General features: G+C 43.8%; 1 protein-coding gene across 1 annotated transcript in view; it reads left to right on the top strand.

Moving 5' to 3' along the window:
- LOC137648558 (E3 ubiquitin-protein ligase RMND5A-like) overlaps positions 1 to 22127 on the top strand; it is a 75380-nt gene that overhangs the window by 8439 nt on the left and 44814 nt on the right. Inside the window, exon 2 of the mRNA XM_068381475.1 lies at positions 19641 to 19783. Within this exon, the coding sequence (XP_068237576.1) occupies positions 19641 to 19783 (143 nt within the window). The remainder of the gene's footprint in view (positions 1 to 19640; positions 19784 to 22127) is intronic.

Genomic DNA, 22127 nt, shown 5'->3' with positions numbered 1-22127 from the left:
CCGGCTTGTATCCACCTTCGGCGATAATATTCTTGAACGTCTGGTTCACGTAAGTTTCAGCAGCGGCAGTGTCAGCGGAAGCAGACTCCCCATGCAGGGAAACGCTTTTCAGGGCGAAGCGTTTCTGAAACTTAGCGAACCATCCTTTGCTTGCGGAAAAACGTTTCTGAGGCTGGGAATCAGTGGATGTCCCTGGTTGAGGATCATCTGCATCATCATCATCTTCAGCATGGTTGCCGTCGTCATCTTTAGGTTCCTTTGCAGCAAAATTCTCATATAAGCTCAATGCCTTTGTTTGGATGGTGTTCGTATCCAACGCTATGTTCTTCTTCCGGCAGTCGGCAATCCACACAGCTAATGCACCTTCCATGCGTACGATCGTTTTATTACGCGTTGTAACGACTCGCTTCGCTGATCTGCTAAAGGTGATTGCAGCCGTCTTTCTAATGTTCGCCTCGTCCTTCTTGATATAGCGAACAGTATATTCGTTGATGCCAAAATGGCGGCCGGCGGCCGCGTAACTTCTACCATCTTTTAACATGTCGAGAAGCGTAACCTTCTCAGCTATCGTCATCATCCTTCGGTGGCGTTTAGGCTCACTACCAGCCTTAAGAGAAGCAGAACGCTTGGGAGCCATTACAGTAGGATTTACAGTAACAAAAAGTTCAACTTAAAAAAGTCGCACACAGCACAGATTCACACACTTAAGAACGTCTACTCAGCAATACGCGGTAACAGAGAGTGGACGATCCAGCCCCGCGAGAACTTTGATGCTGCGGGTAGGAGATGCGGGCAAAACACCAATCACAGGCTAGATAACAAAACTTGAGTTCTGATTCGTCATCTATCAGCGCTTGAACCAATCACAACCCGTCTTACAGTACTATGATGCGTTGGTTACCTACTCATAGAAGATGCCCCGCGCATACCGAACGTACGTAGATTAAGTACAATACCGTAATAATAATAAATAATGATAATAATTCTGTACAGTAATAATAATAATAATAATGATAATAATAATAACAATAATAATTTTATTAACAACAACAACAATAATAATAATAATAACAATAATAATAATACAGCTTTACGTACGCTATTTTACGCCTCTCTCTCTCTCTCTCTCTCTCTCTCTCTCTCTCTCTCTCGTACGCTTATTCGAAATGTGATTTTTGTAACAAAGAATATTATTGGATGCAGTACTGTACTACGTACGTATACATACAAAAGATTCATGGAAAAAAAGCACATCCATTACAGTACACACCATTCTAATATGGTATGACTGCATCTGATTTGCGTTTCATGTTCGATTTAATTTTACTACGTACTGTATACAGTACTGAATTATCGTATGATCACATTCTCTTTTCGTGTTTTATTTCTTTCTGTGCCGAATTATATATCATATGTAATGCAATGAACAATCAGTAAGAACAGATATTACTAATTACAGTATTAATGGAATTACAGGTAACAAAATATCGTATTTGGTTGTCTTCAGATTTCGCGGTATTTTCGAATTTTCCGGAAAATCCGCGATATGTATATATATATGGGTTATGGGAAAACCCCGCGAAGTGGTGAATCCGCGATTGTTGAACCGCGAAGTAGCGAGGGTTCACTGTAGATCTCTTGGCCAGATACAGAGAGGAATCAAAGATACAGGCGATGCAACTACAAATGTCTCTCTTATTAGAGAAGGAGGCAATAGAGAGGGTGCGAGATTTACAGTCACCAGGTTTTTACAACCGCTTGTTCCTGGTTCCGAAGAGTTCAGGTGGATGGAGACCAGTCCTGGTTGTAAGTGCTCTCAACGTCTTCGTTCAGAAGACGAAGTTCACCATGGAGACAATGAAATCAGTCCTAGCAGCTGTCAGAAAGGACGACTGGATGGTCTCTTTAGACCTCCAGGATGCGTACTTTCACATCCCCATCCATCCGAACTTCAAGAAATACCTGAGGTTCATGTACAAGGAGGATGTTTTCCAGTTTCGGGCTCTTTGTTTCGGCCTAAGGAAGGTTTTCCTCAGACATCGCTGGTGCTCCATTGGCAGATTACTGATGAGTGTGAAGGGGATGGGTGCTGGCCTTCTTCCCTTCAGAGTCTGTCGATCCTGAAATTTTCGCCTTCGCTGTAACTTCGGAAAAGTTTGAGTGGAAGGCATCATCATGAAGTCCAGGAAGTCTGATCGATAGGAGTTATGTCTGCTTTACTTCCTGGGGGAGAAACAGTGCTGTATGCACTCTCGATCGGTATGAAGGGCGTCGTCCTCTATTATCCTTTCAGGACGAGAACTCTCTTTCTCTTTTGGGAGAGAGAGCAGTGGCACGTGCTAATGATTTCGGTACGTACTGCTATTACTATCTCCAGTTGTATAGTTCCAGAGATGACAACTGAATCATCGTTTGCAACACCTACCAAGGAAGGAATCACCAAGGTACAGAACTGATTAGTCTAACTCTGGAGTGTGTGGTACCAAAACATAACTCCCAGGGAAGCATCAAGGTCACCGGCCCTTGCCTCAATTGACAATTCTCTTGCATTACAGTACTGGTCAGGATGACGAGCTATGCTTTAGTCTTTCATGCCAGGGATACTCCCCTGATGCTTGGGTGAATTCTTCCATGTACGAATTCCCAGACAATCATGAGCTGCTGACAAGGTAATGGTTGACTTCTTTGACCAGTGTTCTGGTTTTCCCGATCCATAAACACCTTCTCCATGCGTATGTGTATGGGCTGTTTGTCGTGCATGTTTGATCTAGAACTCAAGTCCATGATCTTTGTAATTTGCATGATTTTCAACAGACATCTCCACACCCAAGAGGCAACACAAACACATTCGTCCCAACTCTCATGAGAGCCTGGGCAAACACAATCTTTTACGTGCATGAGAGACAGCGCCAACTCCAGTGAACAAGAATTTCACTGGATCCTAGCAAATGATCGTCCATACCCACTGTCGTCATGCAAACAATTTCTAGGTTCACATGTTACATTCCAGTTCTCCTGCAGTATTTAAAAGCTTCATCGCAGCTTGAGCACTCTTGGTGTGACCAGTCATTGGGTTATCGGTCTTCACGTCTTGGCCCAGCTGAGTGACGAATACACTGTTGAACGATCTCTGCCCACATACGTGTGAGTGATTGGAACGTATTTTCTTGAGAGCAAAAGTTTCCATATTGGCAACATTCCCTTCCCTGAGAATAATTTTCGGTACACAGTTCATGTACGGTATTCTCCCGTGATTTCTGGGTCCCATTACATTGATTTCCATATGATTGGCAACTGCGATATTGGGCTGTGAGATTTTAAATTCACAAGTGACAAGTTTCCCCTCTTTCTTTTCCCATCACGTTTTGTCTTCACAAAAACATTCCGATTATGTTTTCTCCCGGTAAGACAAGTCTGCACTACTTATAAGTTTCTGGCATCCCTGGATAAGTATCCAGCCAGTTGGAATGGGAACTTCCTCCCACCTTAGGATGAATCTCCTTTGCCATCCCCTAGAAGTTCAGACCACAATCAAGCAAGCAGGGGTGGGCTTCCTCACTCCCAACCAGTTACTGGCCACCTCTTTACACCTCATTATAAAATTTTTACTGCCAAGTACTTCAGCTTTGCTGGTATCTATCGTATGTAAAGAATTCATGTTTTTATAGGTAGGAAAAATACCAATTATTTTCCAAAATTCCCAATTTTTCTTTCAGATATTGCTGGGAGTTCATTGTGTGGGATATTTGATGGCATTCTTGTTACTGTTCATTCCCTTTCAAGTGAGAAATGTCTGCTAGTGCTGACTTGAAGTGGAAGGGCACCGCGCTTCTCGTCAGCATCTTCCCGGCCCGTGTCCGGAAAGGCGCTTGAAGTGTGGCACTCTTGTTATGTTTAGCAGGCTGTGACCGGGTATAACAAACAAACTTACTACAGTATAAGGTTAACAATCCTGACTAAATAACTGCCCCAGGGAGTATTATCCTAGGATGGGTGGTAGGGGTTCAATAGATCATGTACAGTACTAAGTGACATAAATTAATTTGTTGGACAGAAACTTACGGTCTATCAAATTTCTTATTCCTGATCTAGATATTAATCTCTGGCACCGTCGTTCAATTAGTTCATTATGCATGTTGCATAAGATTTTTCATAACTCTGACCATCCTTTACATTCAGATCTCCCTGGACAATTCTATCCTGTTCGTAATACTAGGCAAGCAGTTAATTCTAATAGTCAGGCCTTCTCCATCCTGAGGCTCAATACTATGCAGTACTCCAGAAGTTTTATTCCAGCTGTTACCTAGTTGTGGAATGATCTTCCTAATCGGGTAGTTGAATCAGTAGAACTTCAAAAGTTCAAATTTGGAGCAAATGCTTTTTTGTTGACCAGGCGGACATGAGTCTTTTTATAGTTTATATATGACATATTTGTTTTTGACGTTGTTAATAGTTTATATATGACATACAGTATCTGTTTTGACGTTGTTGCCTTTTTTAGAATGATTTATTGTTAATTTGTTCTCTTCATTTATTTATTTCCTTTCCTCACTGGGCTATTTTTCCCTATTGGGGCCCTTGGGCTTATAGCATCTTGCTTTTCCAACTAGGGTTGTAGCTTGGATAGTAATAATAATAATAATAATAATAATAATAATAATAGCTACTACGTGGGACAAGTAGCATCTCATCTAAGATTGCGGTCATGACATAAGTCCAGAATGCAAGGTGTAATAGACTGTCCTTTTTTCTCTTCTTTCTTTCCCTTCCTTAAGGTGCAGCAGTCGCTCCAATTATTTGATGAAATAGAGTATGGATGCTGGTGAGCTAAGTGACTGAGCAACTCTTTCTTAGCAATAAGTTTGTTTAGAAGTATCTCTCCCATTCCCAAAAGAGGGGTAGGATGGGCAAATGTATGCATTCATGTTCTCATATGACCATACATTTAGACAACATATCCTCCACGCAGATATTGGTTCTTCTTTGTCTGCATACCATTCCATGGTAGTGACCTAGCTTAATACCTGCTTCATCTTTATGTCACAGTTATGAGGTTGACAGGAGTCACCACTTTTTAGGACCAAAATGCTTTAACATTTCCTGGGAAAGTAAACTAGCTACTGTAGTTGGTTATAAGGACTTTCTCCCTCTTTAGGGTACAATACATCCCAATAAAGGACTAGTGTTTGTATTCATCTAAGAACAAATGACAATTGTTCCGACGAAGATACAAACCCTCCGCTATTTATAGGGTATACTTTCGGCGTAGCTGAAAGACGAGCCATGATAATTGTAATGAGGGATAACTACCCCATCCGCTAAATAGCGGGTGGGGGATGGGGTAGACTGGCTACTCCGCGCACTCACACCTCTCGGCTGAGTTACCACTTTACTTTATGGCTCGTTAGAGGACGGACATGCTGCCTTTCTCTCCCGCAAAGACTTGCCTTGATTGTTTTTCTGTAATTTTTCTCTTTCTCTTGTGTGTGTGTTTTCATTTATCTTACATATATATGAGTGTATATGTGTATAAATGGAAACATATGTTTATGTTGTTAGATTCTTGTAACTTTAATTTCTGTTGACAACGTATCTGACTGCCTCCACCGTAAGGGAGTTGTCATTGCCGCCCTACCCTGCGCTGATGGTCGGCAGGTTCTCAACACTGACATGTGTTTGTTTCATTACTGAATTAAAGTGTATAACAGTTCAGTTCCCTTTCGAGGAATTATCTTACGAGGAAGGTGACTTATTCCCCGAATAGTGTAAGTTGTGCAGCGGAGCATGAATTGTAATTGATCACAACTTTCCTTTCACAGGTAGCAGCGACGTAGAACACAAGGCCGATGGCTACGGCCGCCCTGTTCGCTATCCTGCGCTCCATGTGGTAGCTCGTGAGCTGCTCACGTTACAAGGTAGCATTCGCTGTCAACCTTCAACTTGAAGTTCCTCCTTCGAGGGAACTCTCTCTCTCTCTCTCTCTCTCTCTCTCTCTCTCTCTCTCTCTCTCTCTCTCTCTCTCTCTCTCAAGATGTTTTTACACCTACGCTTTTTTCCCATAGAGCTGGGAGAAAGCATGCCTTAGGCTATGTCCTCCTTCGGGAGGACTTCTCTATCGTTCGCGAGAGAGAGAGAAATTATTACGCCTACGCTTTTTTCTCATAGAGCTGGAAGAAAGCTTGCCTTAGACGATGTCCTCCTTCGGGAGGACTTCTCTCTCGTTCGCGAGAGAGAGATAATTACGCCTACGCTTTTTTCCCATAGAGCTGGGAGAAAGCTTGTCTTAGGCGATGTCCTTCTTCGGGAGGACTTCTCTCTCGTTCGCGAGAGAGATATTATTAAGCCTATGCTTTTTTCCCATAGAGCTGGGAGAAAGCTTGTCTTAGGGGATGTACTCCTTCGGGAGGACTTCTCCCTTGTTCACGAGAGATATTTTACGCCTATGCTTTATTCCCCTAGAGCTGGGAGAAAGCTTGTCTTAGGCGATCTCCTTCGGGAGAACTACCCTCTCGTTCACGAGAAATAACTTGTAGGAGTTTGCTGATCCACCATGGGCAGTGGCAGAGCTTTCTCCGAAGCAAGTTACCCCTTCAAGGGAACGACTCTCGTTCTCGAGAGAAGACCGCCTCTGGGCATCGGCGGTCCCCCGATACACTTATGGTTCTCCTTCAGGGGTGAAGTGAGAGCCTTATCTTAAGCGACGTTCTCCTTCCAGAGAACAAACCTCTCCTGCGGAGGTGTCATCTTTGAACCTGCTGGTTCTACTTAACCCTTCGGGGTCTCATTACAATCACCCTTTAGGCTGGCGTGATCGTGAGCCTTCGGGCTCTCGTCGTGTTGATCCTGCGAGTTCTCATGACAGTAGGAGTCCTTCGGTACTCCGCTCGAAACCTTCGGGTTTCAGTTACACTGAACCTTCAGGCTCTCTTAACGTTGGTAACGTTGAGCCTTCGGGAACTTGTACCATCAATCACGCTGACCTTTCGGGGTCTCGTAACATTAGTTACGCAGAACCCTTGGGCTCTCGTAACTTGGTCACTCTGACACTTTACTGTTTTGTGACAGGGAAACTTCGGTTTCCCGTTACACTGACCCTTCTGGATCTCGTAACACTAGTTACGCTGAACCCTTGGGCTCTCGTAACTTTAGTCACTGACACTTTGGTGTTTTGTGACAGGGAAACTTCGGTTTCTCATTACGCTGACCCTTCGGGTTCTTGTAACTTTAGTTACGCTGAATCCTTGGGCACTCGTAACTTTAGTCAATCTGACACTTCTGTGCTTTGTGACAGGAAAACTTCGGTTTCTCGTTACTCTGACCCTTCTGGGTCTCTTAACATTAGTTATGCTGAACCCTTGGCTCTCGTAACTTTAGTCACTCTGACACTTTGGTGTTTTGTGACAAGGAAACTTCTGTTTCTTGGTACACTGACCCTTCGGGGTCTCATAACATTAGTTACGCAGTACTTTTGGGCTCTCGTAACTTTAGTCACTCTGACACTTCGGTGACTTGTGACAGGGAAACTTCGGTTTCTCGTTGCGCTGATCCTTCAGGGTCTCGCAACACAGGCTACGTCAGGCCTTTGGTCTCTCGTGCCCTTAGTCACACTGATCCTTCGTGGTCTCGTGACAGAGAAACTCCCGATTCTCGTTTGCGCTGACCTTCTGAGGTTTCACAACACAGTTCACGCTGAACCTTTGGGCTCTCGTGATCATAGTCATACTTATATGACAAAGTTTGCGGACTCTCATTGTGTTGATCGTTCGCGCTCACACAACACAGGCTATCGTGAACCTTCGGGTGAACGTAGTAGTGAGTACTCTCGCCACACTGAGAGCTATCGCGCGCACAACCAAATTGGCGTGCACGACCAACCTTATGCGAACATGGCCGACCTGGCTCGCACGACCAACCTTATGCTCGCACCACGGGATTGGCATGCATGGCCATATTGGTGCCCACGGCCGATGTGGCGCGCACGACCAACATTGCGTGCACTCACGACCATATTGGCGCGCATGAACAACTAGGCGCACTCAATCAGTTGAAGTGTGCGAACAACTCTTATAACAGAGAGTTTTTCGAACTCTCATTGCGCGAAGTGTTCACGCGTGCACAAGAGTTTTACTCTCATGACAGAGAGTTTTCGAACTCTCGTCCTGTGAAGTGTTCGCGCGCCCCCATTGTCATCAAGAGTTTTACTCATATGACGGAGGGATGCCTGCTGCCTAAGGGTTTCCGACTCTCTACATGTAACTATGACACAGTTCCTTTGGGTCCGGGTCACGTAACTTGATTCCTAAAAATTCTATCTGGAATCAGTGACAGAGTTCCTGCGGGTTCTCCTCGCAACATCCCTTAAGGTCGTGAGAAAGGAATTCATAAATAGATTCTGAACCTCTAGGATCTCATCTGAATCTCTCGGTTTCCACGATCCAGAGTTTTTTCTGAAAACTCTATGGTCGACCTCCCCCCCTACGGGATGGGTGTTCCAAATGTGTGACCTAATACGTCACTCTACACTCTCAGCTGATTACTATGTCAGCTAGTCTGATTTTGCCAGCACCTATCCTTTCGTTTTTCAAAAGAACCACTGTCATCTTCCTTCCACCTTCCCACCTCGAGTGGTTTGGTTAGCAGCGGAAATTAGCGGTGAATGAAAACAATTCTTTACATTCCAGTTCCTTTCCCCTGGCAGGCCTTGCCTGAATTAGATGGTAGTTTTTTCACTAGTGAGAAAGTGTTCGATGGCAACTCCTTCGGGTTAGCGGTCGATGGCAATTATGTCTGGTCTTCTTGAAGCAAACCCCCACATGAGACTTCACCCTTTTCGTGAGACTCGTTCATGAGAAGTTTTACAGAATTTCAATGGGTGTTGTTAAAACTTCATGAAGGCCGTAAGCTTTCCCGGAGCATGCGTTCTAGCCAAGACGAAACCGCGAGGTTATTGTCTTAAACTCTGGTTCTACCGTTTGATGGAGTCAGCCTCCCCTGTCATTGTACCCTGGGTACAACGACTTGCTGTTTTACACGATAGGCTTTTGAGACTTTTTTATTTTATCCTTACAGGGTTATTGTTTCGAACAATTAGTCCCGAAGGAACATTATTAGCTGACGTTAAAAGAACGATAGTAACAGCGTGGGCAACTTTTCATTACGTTTACGAACGTTTCACACCCCGCCCACAGGTAACCATACATCCGTTTTTGTGTAATGAACACTGGCTAGCCCCTCACATAAAGAGGAGGGGTAAACCAAAGGGGAAAGGATTGCTTCTATGACTGTATATTTTGTTTGAGAACGTGCGGTCTCATTCAAAAAAATATTACAGTTGGTCAACGATCAAAATTCCTTGGGGAAATAATTTGCGATTCGTCGCACATACATTATTCCCGCAACCGGATTCGTTTCAAATGTTTCTTAGAGGCAGAGAAAAGGCATGCACTAGCGCAAATGGACAAGTACATATATGCGTGCAAGCAATCTTTCTGCCAATAAGGGCTATATACATCTTGCAATTAGAACTCCATTCTATTAAGTTGTATATTTATATCCTTTACTGAAACCAGGTCATTCAGTACATTACTTGGCTACTTTCCTGTAACCAGACATACAGCATTTACGTTCTGCCTCCTTATAGGCATTTTTTTTTTTTTTTCTCTCTCTCTCTCTCCTTTCCCCTGATCAGAGGTCTTAGTCTCCTACAAAGGTTTTGGCTGGAAACTTCTCATAAGCATGTTTGTTCCCTAGTAGGGAACATTTAATATAAATGCTAGTTTACCGATCGGAGACGTAGAAGTACGAACATTTTTTTGTCCTAAGGAGAAACCTCTGTTATAAATGTTTTCAACATTCTCCAACTGAGTTTCGGACATGACTTTTAAGTCGAACTACGCATGTATTCTTGTCATGCTCACAGTTCGGTGTTACTACTCCGTAATAGACTTATGCTTTTTACCCATCCAACAATAGATTGAAGATACGTCTCAATCTTCTCTTGGGTTTGGTTGGATGCTTTCGGTGATTACCGTAGTCTCTTGTCCGGAAAGCGATCTCTATGGAGACTCGCTATTATAACGTAAGCTGTACTGATTAACTGGTTTACCGTTTGGTATCGGTTTTATTCGGCCAACCACACTGGATTAGTGGCAGTTGGAGGGAGGACAGGCTGTTCCTCTTCATTGTAAGAACGTGTAAATAGTTACACGTTTTGACATCATCTCGAGATGTATTTATTGCTATGCACTCCCCCCCCCCCCCCCCCTCACCGCTGGACAATCCACGGATGATGGGTGGCAGACGAGAGCTTCTGGAAAGAGGCCTGTCTTCTCGTCTTCCCTCTGGATCTGATGCTCTCTTTAATGCATCAAAAGAGAGGGGGGGGGGTCATATGCCGCACCATTCCAGCCTCGTCCGTTGGCCCGATTCAGAAAGTTACCAGCATTCACCTCTCTGAGAGAACCATCTAGCAGTACAAAGCCTCAGATGGACAGAGAACAACTAGCTACCCCCATCTGCTCATGTCATTCCTGGTGCAGGAATGTGCTTGCAAAACCACCCAGATAGTGGCCTCCCAGTGTCTTGGAATCATCTTATATCCAACAAAGTCTTAACTTTGTGAGGTCCCCGACTGTGGCTATGCTCGCAGTGGCCCTGAACTTCAGGCTCCTGCTCGACCGTTCCCAAGTCCCGGAACACCAGGCCCTCAATCAAGATGTATTCCAAGATCGGTGGGGCGGCCTAGAGGTGTGCCTTTTTTCCCCATTCGGTCTGGTGAAAAAGTCCTCAGCCAATTCAGGATAAGCAAGATCTTATCAATGACTCCAATAGCTTCGCTATGGCATCTCACAGAATGGTTCCCAGACCTTCTGAAGCCCCTGACAGAGTTCCAATAGCTTCGCTATGGCAACCCGCAGAATGGTTCCCGTACCTTCTACAGCTCCTGACGGAGTTCCGAGGGATCTTCCTCCACGACACGATCTTCCAAGCAGCCACATGCTAACACTTTCCTAAGCCTTAGCTTTGCTTCGACTTCATGCCTGGGATGATCCTACACCACCTCTCTTAGAGAGGCCTTTTGCAATGAGTTGCTGAAAAGATGTCAAGGCACCTCAGACACTTTTCAGCGCGGTCTTCCAGTCAAAGTGTTCGGTCCTTTGTGACTGATGTCGTGGAAGGGGATTCTCTCCCATCGATGCCTTATCTTATTCAAGTTTGAGATAATTTATCCCCCGTCGGATCTCAACCTCCTCCTGGGAACACAGTTCGGGTCCTTCAGTCTCTGAAGGCCCCTCTCTACGAACCTTTATGCCAGGCAGCAGATCACTTCCTTACACGGAAGACGACCTTTCTACTCACTTGGGTTTTGACCAAGAGAGTTAGTGTGTTGTATGATCCATCTTCTGATATCTCCTACTCTAGGAGATGGGGAGAAGTAATCCTCAGCGGCGTCCCTGAGTGGATTGCTAAGACTCAAAATCCGAGTGTGTTTTACCCTAGGTGCAGCCCATTTCGAATAAAGAGTCTTCGTTCGGTAACCGAAAACCCATCAACAGGGGTTTTACCTAGTGAGGAGTCTATGGGGTTACTTTAAGAGAACGATACCAGCTCGCCTCCGTGTGTCGGCACTGTTGACCAGCACGGGGACGGTCATGTGGAGGATCTCAAGGATTTCCTTCCCCTCTGGGACCGGAAGGCAATTGAGGTTGCTCTCAATCTAGACTCTCCTCCATCCTAAGACCCAGAGCTCATAACGTCAGTGGCGTTGCTACGTCCCTGGCGTTCAAGAAACTACTCTGTGGCGCAGATACTTTAAGTGGGCATGTGGAAGCGTCAGTCGACCTTCACGGCCCACTACCTGCAAAGATGTAATCCACAAGAACATGGAGACCTTTTCCATCGGTCCTGTGGTTGTCGTACAACAAATGGTCTAAAGGCCTCGGGCTCCTTGATGGACAAGTAGGAGAGGGTTGAGGGCTGAGGTTACCTGGATTAGTCTGGGGTGAATGAGTAAGAATGCCTGGCTCCTTTCTTCCTTTCACTTCTCCCCTCTGGGGAAAACAGCTCCGCAAGCCTCAGTATAGCTGACCTCACCTCGCTGCAGGTAAAACCCATTTCCCTTGTGCCTCCTAAGTATAGAAGAATACTTTGTTACGTCCCCAATACCTTTTAAGGGAGGGTATTGGGTAAGTCTTAAGAACAATAGGTTTTGTACTCAAGTTCCTATGTTAAAGACAAGCCACACTGTTAGTTCCACTCACACACAAGCTTCTGCAGGCCGCTATCAGTGCATTACCTCATATCGGCACTTGATTTTAGCGAGGGTAGGGTCCCTTCTACTATCGATCACAGATCAAAATAAAGAGGACCCCGGGTCATGACCAAGGCCAGTTGGTGAGGACTTCCTCCCTCCTAAGAGTAAGTCACCCTATAAATAGCGGAGGGTTTGTATCTACTTTGGAACAAATAACAAATTTGTGAGTAATTTGTATTTTTGCTAGTATACACACCTGGAGCTTTTTATACAAATTGGCCTGCCACCCTGTCCCCCAAGAAGTCCTGCCATAAAGCAAAGTGGTTACTCAGCCGAGAGGTGTGAGTGATCGTGGTAGCCAGTCTACCCCATCCCCCACCCGCTAACTACCGGATGGGGTAGTTATCCCTCACTAAAATTACCATGGCTCTTGTTTGAGCTATGGCGAAAGTATACCGTATAAATAGCTCCAGGTTTGTATACTAGGAAAAATACAAATTACTTACAAATTTGTTATATTTTTTTAAGTAATTTGTAGTTTTAAATATTTAACTTAGCCGGTGAATAAATAATAGCTGCAACTCTGCGGCTCGACAGAAAACACACTCAAAAAACTCGCGAGCGATCGCTATGAAGGTTGCTGGTGTGCCCACCAGCGCCAACTGTCGGCCAGATACCACTCTTGTATGTAAACAAAACCTTCAATTCTTCTCTGTCGATGTTGACGACAAGACGTATTCATACTCGCTGTAGAACCTGGAGTTTTCTTAACATATTTGGTGAAGTACTTCATTTTGGTTTGAGCTTTCGCAGTACAGGTGTTTTATCTTCAACTTAAATCTTGAACTCATTTTTGGATAGATTTCATTTTTGATGACTTTGGATTGTTTTTTGGACTTTCCTTGACTTTTAAATGGCCGACCCTTCCCTCAGTACGGAAGTGTGTTTAGGCTTTTAGCAATTATCTTATCACGTTATAAATTAATTATAGATTTTCCTCTACTGTATATATTTTATATCTCAACCGCCTTGATTAGGCCTCTTCGATTAGCTTTCCATTTATAATAAACATCAAAATAAATTTTAATGATTTGTTTATATGCGACCTTTCCTGAGAGTAGGCGGTCCTAACTTGGAAACCGAAGTTAAACAACGTTGAGCCCTTTCAATCGTAAATAGCTTTTAAAGAGCTAATGATTTAAAACTTATTAAATGAATATTTTTTAATAGATATTTTATGAAAGATTTTCTTTGAATAGTCTTCGTACTGTTTCAAAGATGAACTAACGTTTAGTTTATTTATGCTACGCAGTTTGCGCTCTATCGTTACGATAGAGAGAGTATCACGGTTTCACTTTGCAGAAAGAGTAAATTGATTCTGACGTTTTGTTCATTCTTCTTTCAAAGCTTAAATGTTTTAAATTCTATTTTAAAGGAACTTTTTAATTGAAAAACCTTTCAGTTTTTTCCTTTGGTCAAATAACCTGTTTTTTTGACGAAACGTAAGTGGGCTCTTCTCTTAGGTGCGAAATCAAGAGAGAGAGAGAGAGAGATAGAGACGGAGGGAGAGAGAGGAGAGAAAACGTTCCGATCTTTATCTCGTCCCAAGCGGGTAACGTTGTTCTCGAGTTACTCTCGTCCCTAGTCTCTGTACGGGGAGAAAGGATAAAACGTTTTTAGTTTTTTATTCTCGTCCCAAGGCAATGTACGGTGAGAGATTGAAAACGTAGTTTTGAATGAACTAGTGTTTAGTCTCTTCCCCAGCCACTGATTTTTTTATCTTAAAATATGTTTACTGTTTTTTTGCAGGTATTAATGTGCTTACATTATACGACTGATTTCGCAATTACAACCTTTTGATGAGGGTAGAATTGCGTGCTTCAGGTAGAAATCAGTTTTATTCATACCTAATGTGAATTGTTAAAAAATTCGATTTCAGTGAAATAAGTGCAAAACAGAAAATCGTAGTGATAAAGTGATATTGCGCAAAGTGTTATCAGTGTTGCGACCGAGGGTTCGTCTGTTCGTGCCTGTCGTTCGCCTAGTCCGGGACCTCTTGCAAGCTCCCAAGCCCAGGGGAGAAGTAATGTCGTATGACTTATGGGTTCGAGAGGCCTTGATCAGCGAACAGACGTTCCCTCTATGGTATCGGGTGTATCTTACCAAGATCACCCCTACCATAAGGCGAGAGAGACGATTTTCTCCTCATCATCCGAAGGCTTTTCGCATAAGAAACCGTGGAACAAGGTTTCGAGGCCCTTTAAGCGAAAGTCAGTCCTTTCAGGACAGGTCCAGCGTCCTGGTTTTAACCATTAGGACAGCTCTGACCCTATGCAGTCATCGGAAGACTGCTCGCCGCTTAACAAAAGCGTAACACAGACTCCGAGAGTCTTTTTGTAGGCAAGGTTTTGCGGTCACAGACATTACCCTCGTCTCTTACCGCAACCATTCCCGTTGATCCTAAATGGGTTGTACGGCAAGACATGCAGAATAAGCTTGCCTCGCTTATGGAAGACTATTCTGCCGATAAGTCCGTTGAGCCTAGCCGTTTATCTCATCGAGATCCTGGCCTTCAGCCACCCTAACGTTCCTTTGTGCGTCCTGTTGACGTTGGCGTAGCCAAGTCACGTCAGTCAGGTTGTTTAGAACCACACTCGATGCGGTCTCGTGTGGATTTTCAGCCACATTTGGACGTTAGGCCACTTGCTGATGCTCCTGTTGACGTTGAGGACGTTCGCTAACAATCGGAGTTGACTTGTTTTGACGCTGAGCGTCAACCTCCGCATTCTAGAGTTGTTTTGACTGCTCAGTCTAGGCGGTCAAAGCAGTCTCGAGTGGACGCTGTGCGTCCTCACGCACCTGTTGTTGTTGACAGTTCACAGACTGTCAAGCAGTTACATGACGTTGCGTCCTGGTCTCACGCACCTGTTGTTGTTGACAGTTCACAGACTGTCAAGCAGTTACATGACGTTGCGTCCTGGTCCTCTACTAATGTACCAGTGCGTGTGGACTCTGCTTGTAAAGCATTGCCACCACGATAGGTCTCTCCCTTGCTTGAGACTCGGCTATTATCGGACAAGGTTCCTTCAGATGAGGAAGTTGCTGTTCCCCCTCCTACTGATATTCCCTTGAGGACTCTGTCAGACGGAGAGGAGCCTAAAGCTGCTTAGCCCTCTATGGACTTTAAATAAATCATGCTGATTTTTAAGGATCTTTGTCCGGATCTTTTTGTAACTGCTGCTCCTCGTTCGCCTAAACGTCAGAGCTTACACTAGGCCTAGCTACTTCGAAGCCGTTGTTTTATAAGCTAGTGCTCTCTCGCTCTTCTAAGAGAGCTTTACGTTTGCTAGGCGACTGGTTTATCACCAGGAGGAGTTTGGGGGAGACAGGCTTTGCTTTCCCTTCTTTTAAACTGGCTTATAGAGCGAGAGTCTGATATGCCACGAGAGAAGTTCTCGGCTTGGGAGTTCCTGCCTCTGCCCAGATAGACTTCTCAAACCTCATAGACTCTCCCTGGCGCCTGGCCATGAGACGCTCCAAGATTTTACAGGTCGACTTCACAGCTATTTTCGAGCCTTTGAAGTTTTGCTGTACAATTATGTCATGCATAAACAAGGCTTTCAGGGATGGCTTCAATGATCTGACAGCCACGTTCTCTGCAGGAACAAGTCCCTCAGGGATGGCTCCATGATTTAGCAGCCATGTTCACTGCAGGAGTACGTAAGAGGCAAGTGCGCTCAATGTGTTCATTGTCAAGACAAACTTCACGATGAAGTCTACCAGGCTGTCTTGACAGCATTTATGGAAGGCGACTGGATGGTCTCTCTCGACCTTCAGGAGGCATACTTCCACATTCCTATACACCCGGATTCCCAACCGTTTCTGAGGTTTGTTTACAGGAATGTGGGGGTACCAGTTTCGAGCCCTGTGCTTTGGCCTCAGTCCTGCGCCTCTCGTGTTTACGAGGCTCATGAGGAATGTGGCAAAATCCCTCCATCTATCGGGGATCCGAGCCTCCCTGTGCTTGGACGACTGGCTTCTCAGAGCATCGTCCAGTCTTCACTGTCTGCAGGATCTACATTGGACGTTGAGTCTGGCCAGGGAGTTGGGACTTTTGGTCAACCTAAAAGTCCCAACTGATCCCATCCCAGATTATTCTATATTTGGGGATGGAGATTCGCAGTCAAGCCCTGCTCGAAGTCCAACTAATGCTGAAACGAAACGTTTATTCAGTCAGGAGTTGGAACAGTCTCGTAGGGACTCTCTCATCCCTGGAGCAGTTTGTCTCACTAGGGAGACTACACCTTCTGCCTCTCCGGTTCCATCTAGCCTTTCACTGGAACTAGGACAAGACATTAGAGACGGTATCATTCCCAGTCTCCGAACCAGTAAAGGCATGCCTGAAATGGTGGGACAGCAATATCAGTCTGAGAGAGGGACTATCCCTAGCAGTCAAGAACCCAAACCACGTGTTGTCCTCAGACGCGTCGGATTTGGGTTGGGGTGCGACCCTGGACGGTCGGGAATGCTCGGGTCTGTGGACCTCAAGTCAGAAGAGCATGCACATCAACGGCAAGGAGCTATTAGCAGTCCACTTGGCCTTGATGATATTAGAAGGCTTCTTCGAAACTTAGTGGTAGAGGCAACTCAGACAACACCACAACTTTAGCGTACATCTCCAAGCAAGGAGGCACACACTCCTTCACGCTGCTCGAGATCGCAAGGGACCTTCTTTTATGGTCAAGAATTCTAGGCATCTCCCTGTTGACGAGATTCATCCAGGGGGACTTGAACGTCTTGGCAGACTGTCTCAGTCGGAGGGGTCAGGTGATACCCACGGAATGGACCCTCCACAATGACGTGGGCAAGAGTCTTTGGGCTACTTGGGGTCAACCCACCATAGACCTCTTTGCCTCCTCGTTGACCAAAAGGTTACCAATCTATTGCTCTCCAGTCCTAGATACAGAAGCAATCTACATAGACGCGTTTCTACTGGATTGGTCTTTTCTGGACTTATATGCATTCCCACCATTCAAGATAGTCAACAAGGTACTGCAGAAGTTCGCCTCTCACGAAGGGACAAGGTTGACGTTGGTTGCTACCCTCTGGCCCGCGAGAGAGTGATGCACCGAGGTACTTCAATGGCTGGTAGACTTTCCAAGAAGTCTTCCTCTATGGGTAGATCTGTTACGTCAGCCCCACGTAAAGAATGTCCATCAAAGCCTCCCCGCTCTTCGTCTGACTTCCTTCAGACTATCGAAAGACTCTCAAGAGCTAGAGGCTTTTCGAAGGAGGCAGCCAGTGCGATTGCAAGAGCTAGGAGAGCTTCTACCATTAGAGTATACCAGTCGAAGTGGGAAGTCTTTCGAGACTGGTGCAAGTCAGCATCTGTGTCCTCGTCCAGTACCTCTGTAGCCCAAATCGCAGATTTTCTTTTACATCTGAGAAAGGTTCACTCCCTTTCAGCTCCCACGATTAAGGGCTACAGGAGCATGTTGGCTTCGGTCTTTCGACATAGAGGCTTAGATCTTTCCAACAATAAAGATCTCCAAGATCTCCTTAAGTCTTTCGAGACCTCTAAGGAACGTTGTTTGGCAACTCCTGGATGGAACTTAGACATGGTCCTAAGGTTCCTCATGTCAGACAGGTTTGAGCCATTACATTCAGCCTCCCTGAAGGATCTCACCCTCAAGACACTTTTCCTAGTGTGCTTGGCTTCGGCTAAAAGGGTCAATGAACTTCATGCCTTCAGTAAGAACATCGGCTTTTCTACAGAAAAAAGCCACTTGTTCACTTCAACTTGTTTTCCTGGCCAAAAATGAACTGCCTTCTCGTCCTTGGCCTAAATCTTTTGATATTCCTTGCTTATCAGAGATCGTAGGCAACGAACTGGAAAGAGTATTATGTCCTGTTAGAGCTCTTAAGTTCGATTTAGCTCGTACTAAGTCATTACGAGGGAAATCTGAGGCATTATGGTGCTCAGTTAAGAAACCTTCATTGCCTATGTCAAAGAATGCTTTGTCATATTTTATCAGATTTTTTTAATACGAGAAGCTCATTCTCACTTGAATGAGAAAGACCGATGTTTGCTTAAGGTTAAGACGCACGAAGTTAGAGATATAGCAACCTCCGTGGCCTTCAAGCAAAATAAATCTCTGCAAAGTATTATGGACGCGACTTTTTGGAGAAGCAAGTCAGTGTTCGCGTCATTTTACTTAAAAGATGTCCAGACTCTTTACGAGGACTGCTACACAATGGGTCCATTCGTTGCAGCGAGTGCAGTAGTGGGTGAGGGTTCTACCACTACACTTCCCTAATTCCAATATCCTTTTAATCTGTCTCTTGAAATGTTTTTAATATTGTTTTATGGGTTGTTCGGAAGGCTAAGAAGCCTTTCGCATCCTTGTTGATTTGGCGGGTGGTCAAAGTCATTTCTTGAGAGCGCCCAGATTAGGGGTTTGATGAGGTCCTGTTGTATGGGTTGCAACCCTTGATACTTCAGCTCCTGGGAGTCTTTCAGCATCCTAAGAGGATCGCTGGGCTCCGTGAGGAAGACAGACTTACAAGGCAGAGTAATCGTCTAAGTCAACTTCCTTACCAGGTACCTATATATTTTGGTTTTGTTATATTGATAACTGTCAAAATGAAAAAACTCTTAGCTTATACGCTGTAAACATAATTAACTCTGGTCTCTACCCACCTCCTTGGGTGTGAATCAGCTATTATATATTCAACGGCTAAGTTAAATATTTAAAAATGATATTTTAATTATAAAATAAATTTTTGAATATACTTACCCGGTGAATATATAAATTAAATGACCCTCCCTTCCTCCCCAATAGAGACGCAGCGGGACGAGAAGAATTGAAGGTTTTGTTTACATACAAGAGTGGTATCTGGCCGACAGTTGGCGCTGGTGGGCACACCCGCAACCTTCATAGCGATCGCTCGCGAGTTTTTTGAGTGTGTTTTCTGTCGAGCCGCAGAGTTGCAGCTATTATATATTCACCGGGTAAGTATATTCAAAAATTTATTTTATAATTAAAATATCATTTTTCCAAGCTATACAAACCCGAGTCTGTCAAGTTACACTTCCCACCTCAAGCAAGTCTGGGGTCTTCCGTGCAACCTGCCAGTAACTACCGACAACACTGGGAATTTTAACCACCGAGTTCTAGTATTGTTGAAAGCATACTACAATTAAAGAACTCAGCTTTGTATAGTTAGGATAAAATACAAAATACTTAAAAAATTTGTGATTTGGTAGTTGTTTGGCTGGTAGAATTAAATGCTAATTTTGCAATAACTGACATTTAGCTCTTGTTGGTTGTCTTGCCTAGTAGAAAGTTATTTTTAATTTGCTTTTTGAATTAATTTTTTTCTTTAGTTGGCAGTGGAGACATCACAGAAGCTCAAGCAGTCATTTTAAGTCAAGCTGTTGGACGTGTGAAAGAAGCTGTCACAAGATTAAGTACAGAACACAGAGATCTTCATTCATCTGTCTCCAAAGTTGGAAAAGCTATAGATAAAGTAAGAATTTTTTTTTGTTATTACATTGTCTTGTTTTTTCAAGTGAATGTAATTTAAAAAGAGTTAAAGAATTGCATTATTAAAAAGATACAAAACTTATTCCACATAATGTCATTACAGTAATATGGCTAACAAGTCATCACTTAAATTTGTTCTTTGTTCTGGTACAAATACAAACCTTTGTCCTCTATACAGAATAAATTATAACAAGGTTTAAACTACCGGCCAGAAACGGATAAGGCCCTGCCCCCTGCTTGCTCACTCAGCAATTATTCTGATTTTAGCAATCAGTGAGAACAGACATTTGGCCACTGGTTTGAATTGCTTGGCTTTTGATTACTTTTCCATCATTTTCTATTGTTTGCTTATCTAAGGTTGAACAAACTTAACTTTAAAAGTTTCTTTATCTATTGTAATTAATAACTTGAAAAAGTCATAATCTTCATTGTCCTATAACAACACCATTGCGACAGTGTTCACAATTGTTGTCCCCATTAGGAGTTTGGAAGAAGACGTTATCATTGTTAACAAGCTCTTCTTTCTGAATAGAGACTACTTCCTTCAGTTTGAGTGTGTGCTTTGGAGCAATGTGTCTATGAGAATGCAGTATTTGGACTCTGAATCATCGATTACATATGAACACGGCTAGCACAGCGTGTAAGGGGGTTTCAAGGCTGGCTATAGATGCCCCCATATAGGAAGAATATCCAAGGTAGCAATCAGGCTTGGTACTGGGTTCAGAAACAAATACTACTAAATCTACCTAACTTTCCTGAGATTGAGGAGTCATTAGACACAGTAAAAACTGCAGCTCCTGGCACCTTAGACACAATCGAAACTGTAGCTCCCAGCACAATTAAAACTGCAGCTCCTGACACAGGCCTTGTACCTGTGTGTGGAGGCAGAGGACCCAGAATCCAAATCAGACTTCAAAGGTGTTGAATCTCATTATGGAGGTTAATTGCCTTGAAGAACCAACAAGAGTGCTGAGGAAGTAAAGGAAAACTTATAATAAGAAGCCTTTTGGTACCTCACAGTGGTCAAAACCTCTTGGGCACTTCCATGATCAGAATTGTCGATGGAGGCAATGTTAATACAGATGCACAATTTTCCTTTCCTTTTGGTACCTCACAGTGGTCAAAACCTCTTGGGCACTTCCATGGTCAGAATTGGCAATGGAGGCAATGTTAGTACAGATGCACAATTTTCCTTCTGGAGGACCTCGCTTGTGCGAGCCTTTCACAAAGATCTCCCCTCCAGTGCTCCCTAGGTAGAGACAATTTTATGTCCTAGAGAAATCCAGTCCTTCACCTCTGCCTGCTGACAGTAGTCACAACCTTGACACCAGGTATGTCAGTAGAGACTGGGGTTGCAATCTATGATCTTTTTTGGGATCGAAGTCTGCTAATATGGACGCTATTATTATTATTATTATTATTACTATCCAAGCTACAACCCTAGTTGGAAAAGCAAGATGCTATAAGCCCAGGGGCCCCAATAGGGAAAAATAGCCCAGTGAGGAAAGGAAATAAGGAAATAAATAAATGAAGAGAACAAATTAACAATAAATCATTCTAAAAAAGGCAACAACGTCAAAACAGATATGTCATATATAAACTATTAACAACGTCAAAAACAAATATGTCATATATAAACTATAAAAAGACTCATGTCCGCCTGGTCAACAAAAAAGCATTTGCTCCAACTTTGAACTTTTGAAGTTCTACTGATTCAACTATCCGATTAGGAAGATCATTCCACAACTTGGTAACAGCTGGAATAAAACTTCTAGAGTACAGTGAGCCCTCGCTACTTCGCGGTTCGACCATCGCGGATTCACCACTTCGCGGATTTTTTTCATAACGCATGTATATACATATATCGCGGATTTTCCGGAAATTTCGAAAATACCGCGATGTGACCGATGGTGCGAGAATGGAGAAAGTAAGGAAAATTGAATCATGATTGATTTTCAATATAAATGAAACTTTGAGGAGCAACAAAGATATCATTCGTTAGAGAGATAGAGAGAGGTAAGGAATGGGAGGTAGTGAAAAGTAGCCCACAGAGAGAGAGAGAGAGAGAGAGGTAGAGACAGAGAAAGAGAGAGAGAGAGGTAGAGAGAGAGAGAGAGAGAGAGGGGGGGTTTAAATGTAATAAACAAAAAAATTTGATAGGTTATAACACATTGGTGCTTATGTAATATCAACTGTATACTGTAGACGGTTTGAATAAGTTAAGAAATGGTATAAACGATACTTTGTTAGTGTATTCATACACTCTCAAGAGCGGCAGCTAGATGTCAGCTGATCTAATCACAGCCAAAAGTAAAACAAAAAGAAGT

The sequence above is a fragment of the Palaemon carinicauda genome, chromosome 1 (genome assembly GCF_036898095.1).
Source record: "Palaemon carinicauda isolate YSFRI2023 chromosome 1, ASM3689809v2, whole genome shotgun sequence".
Taxonomy (NCBI): domain Eukaryota; kingdom Metazoa; phylum Arthropoda; class Malacostraca; order Decapoda; family Palaemonidae; genus Palaemon; species Palaemon carinicauda.
This window is presented reverse-complemented; position numbering and strand designations above follow the sequence as displayed.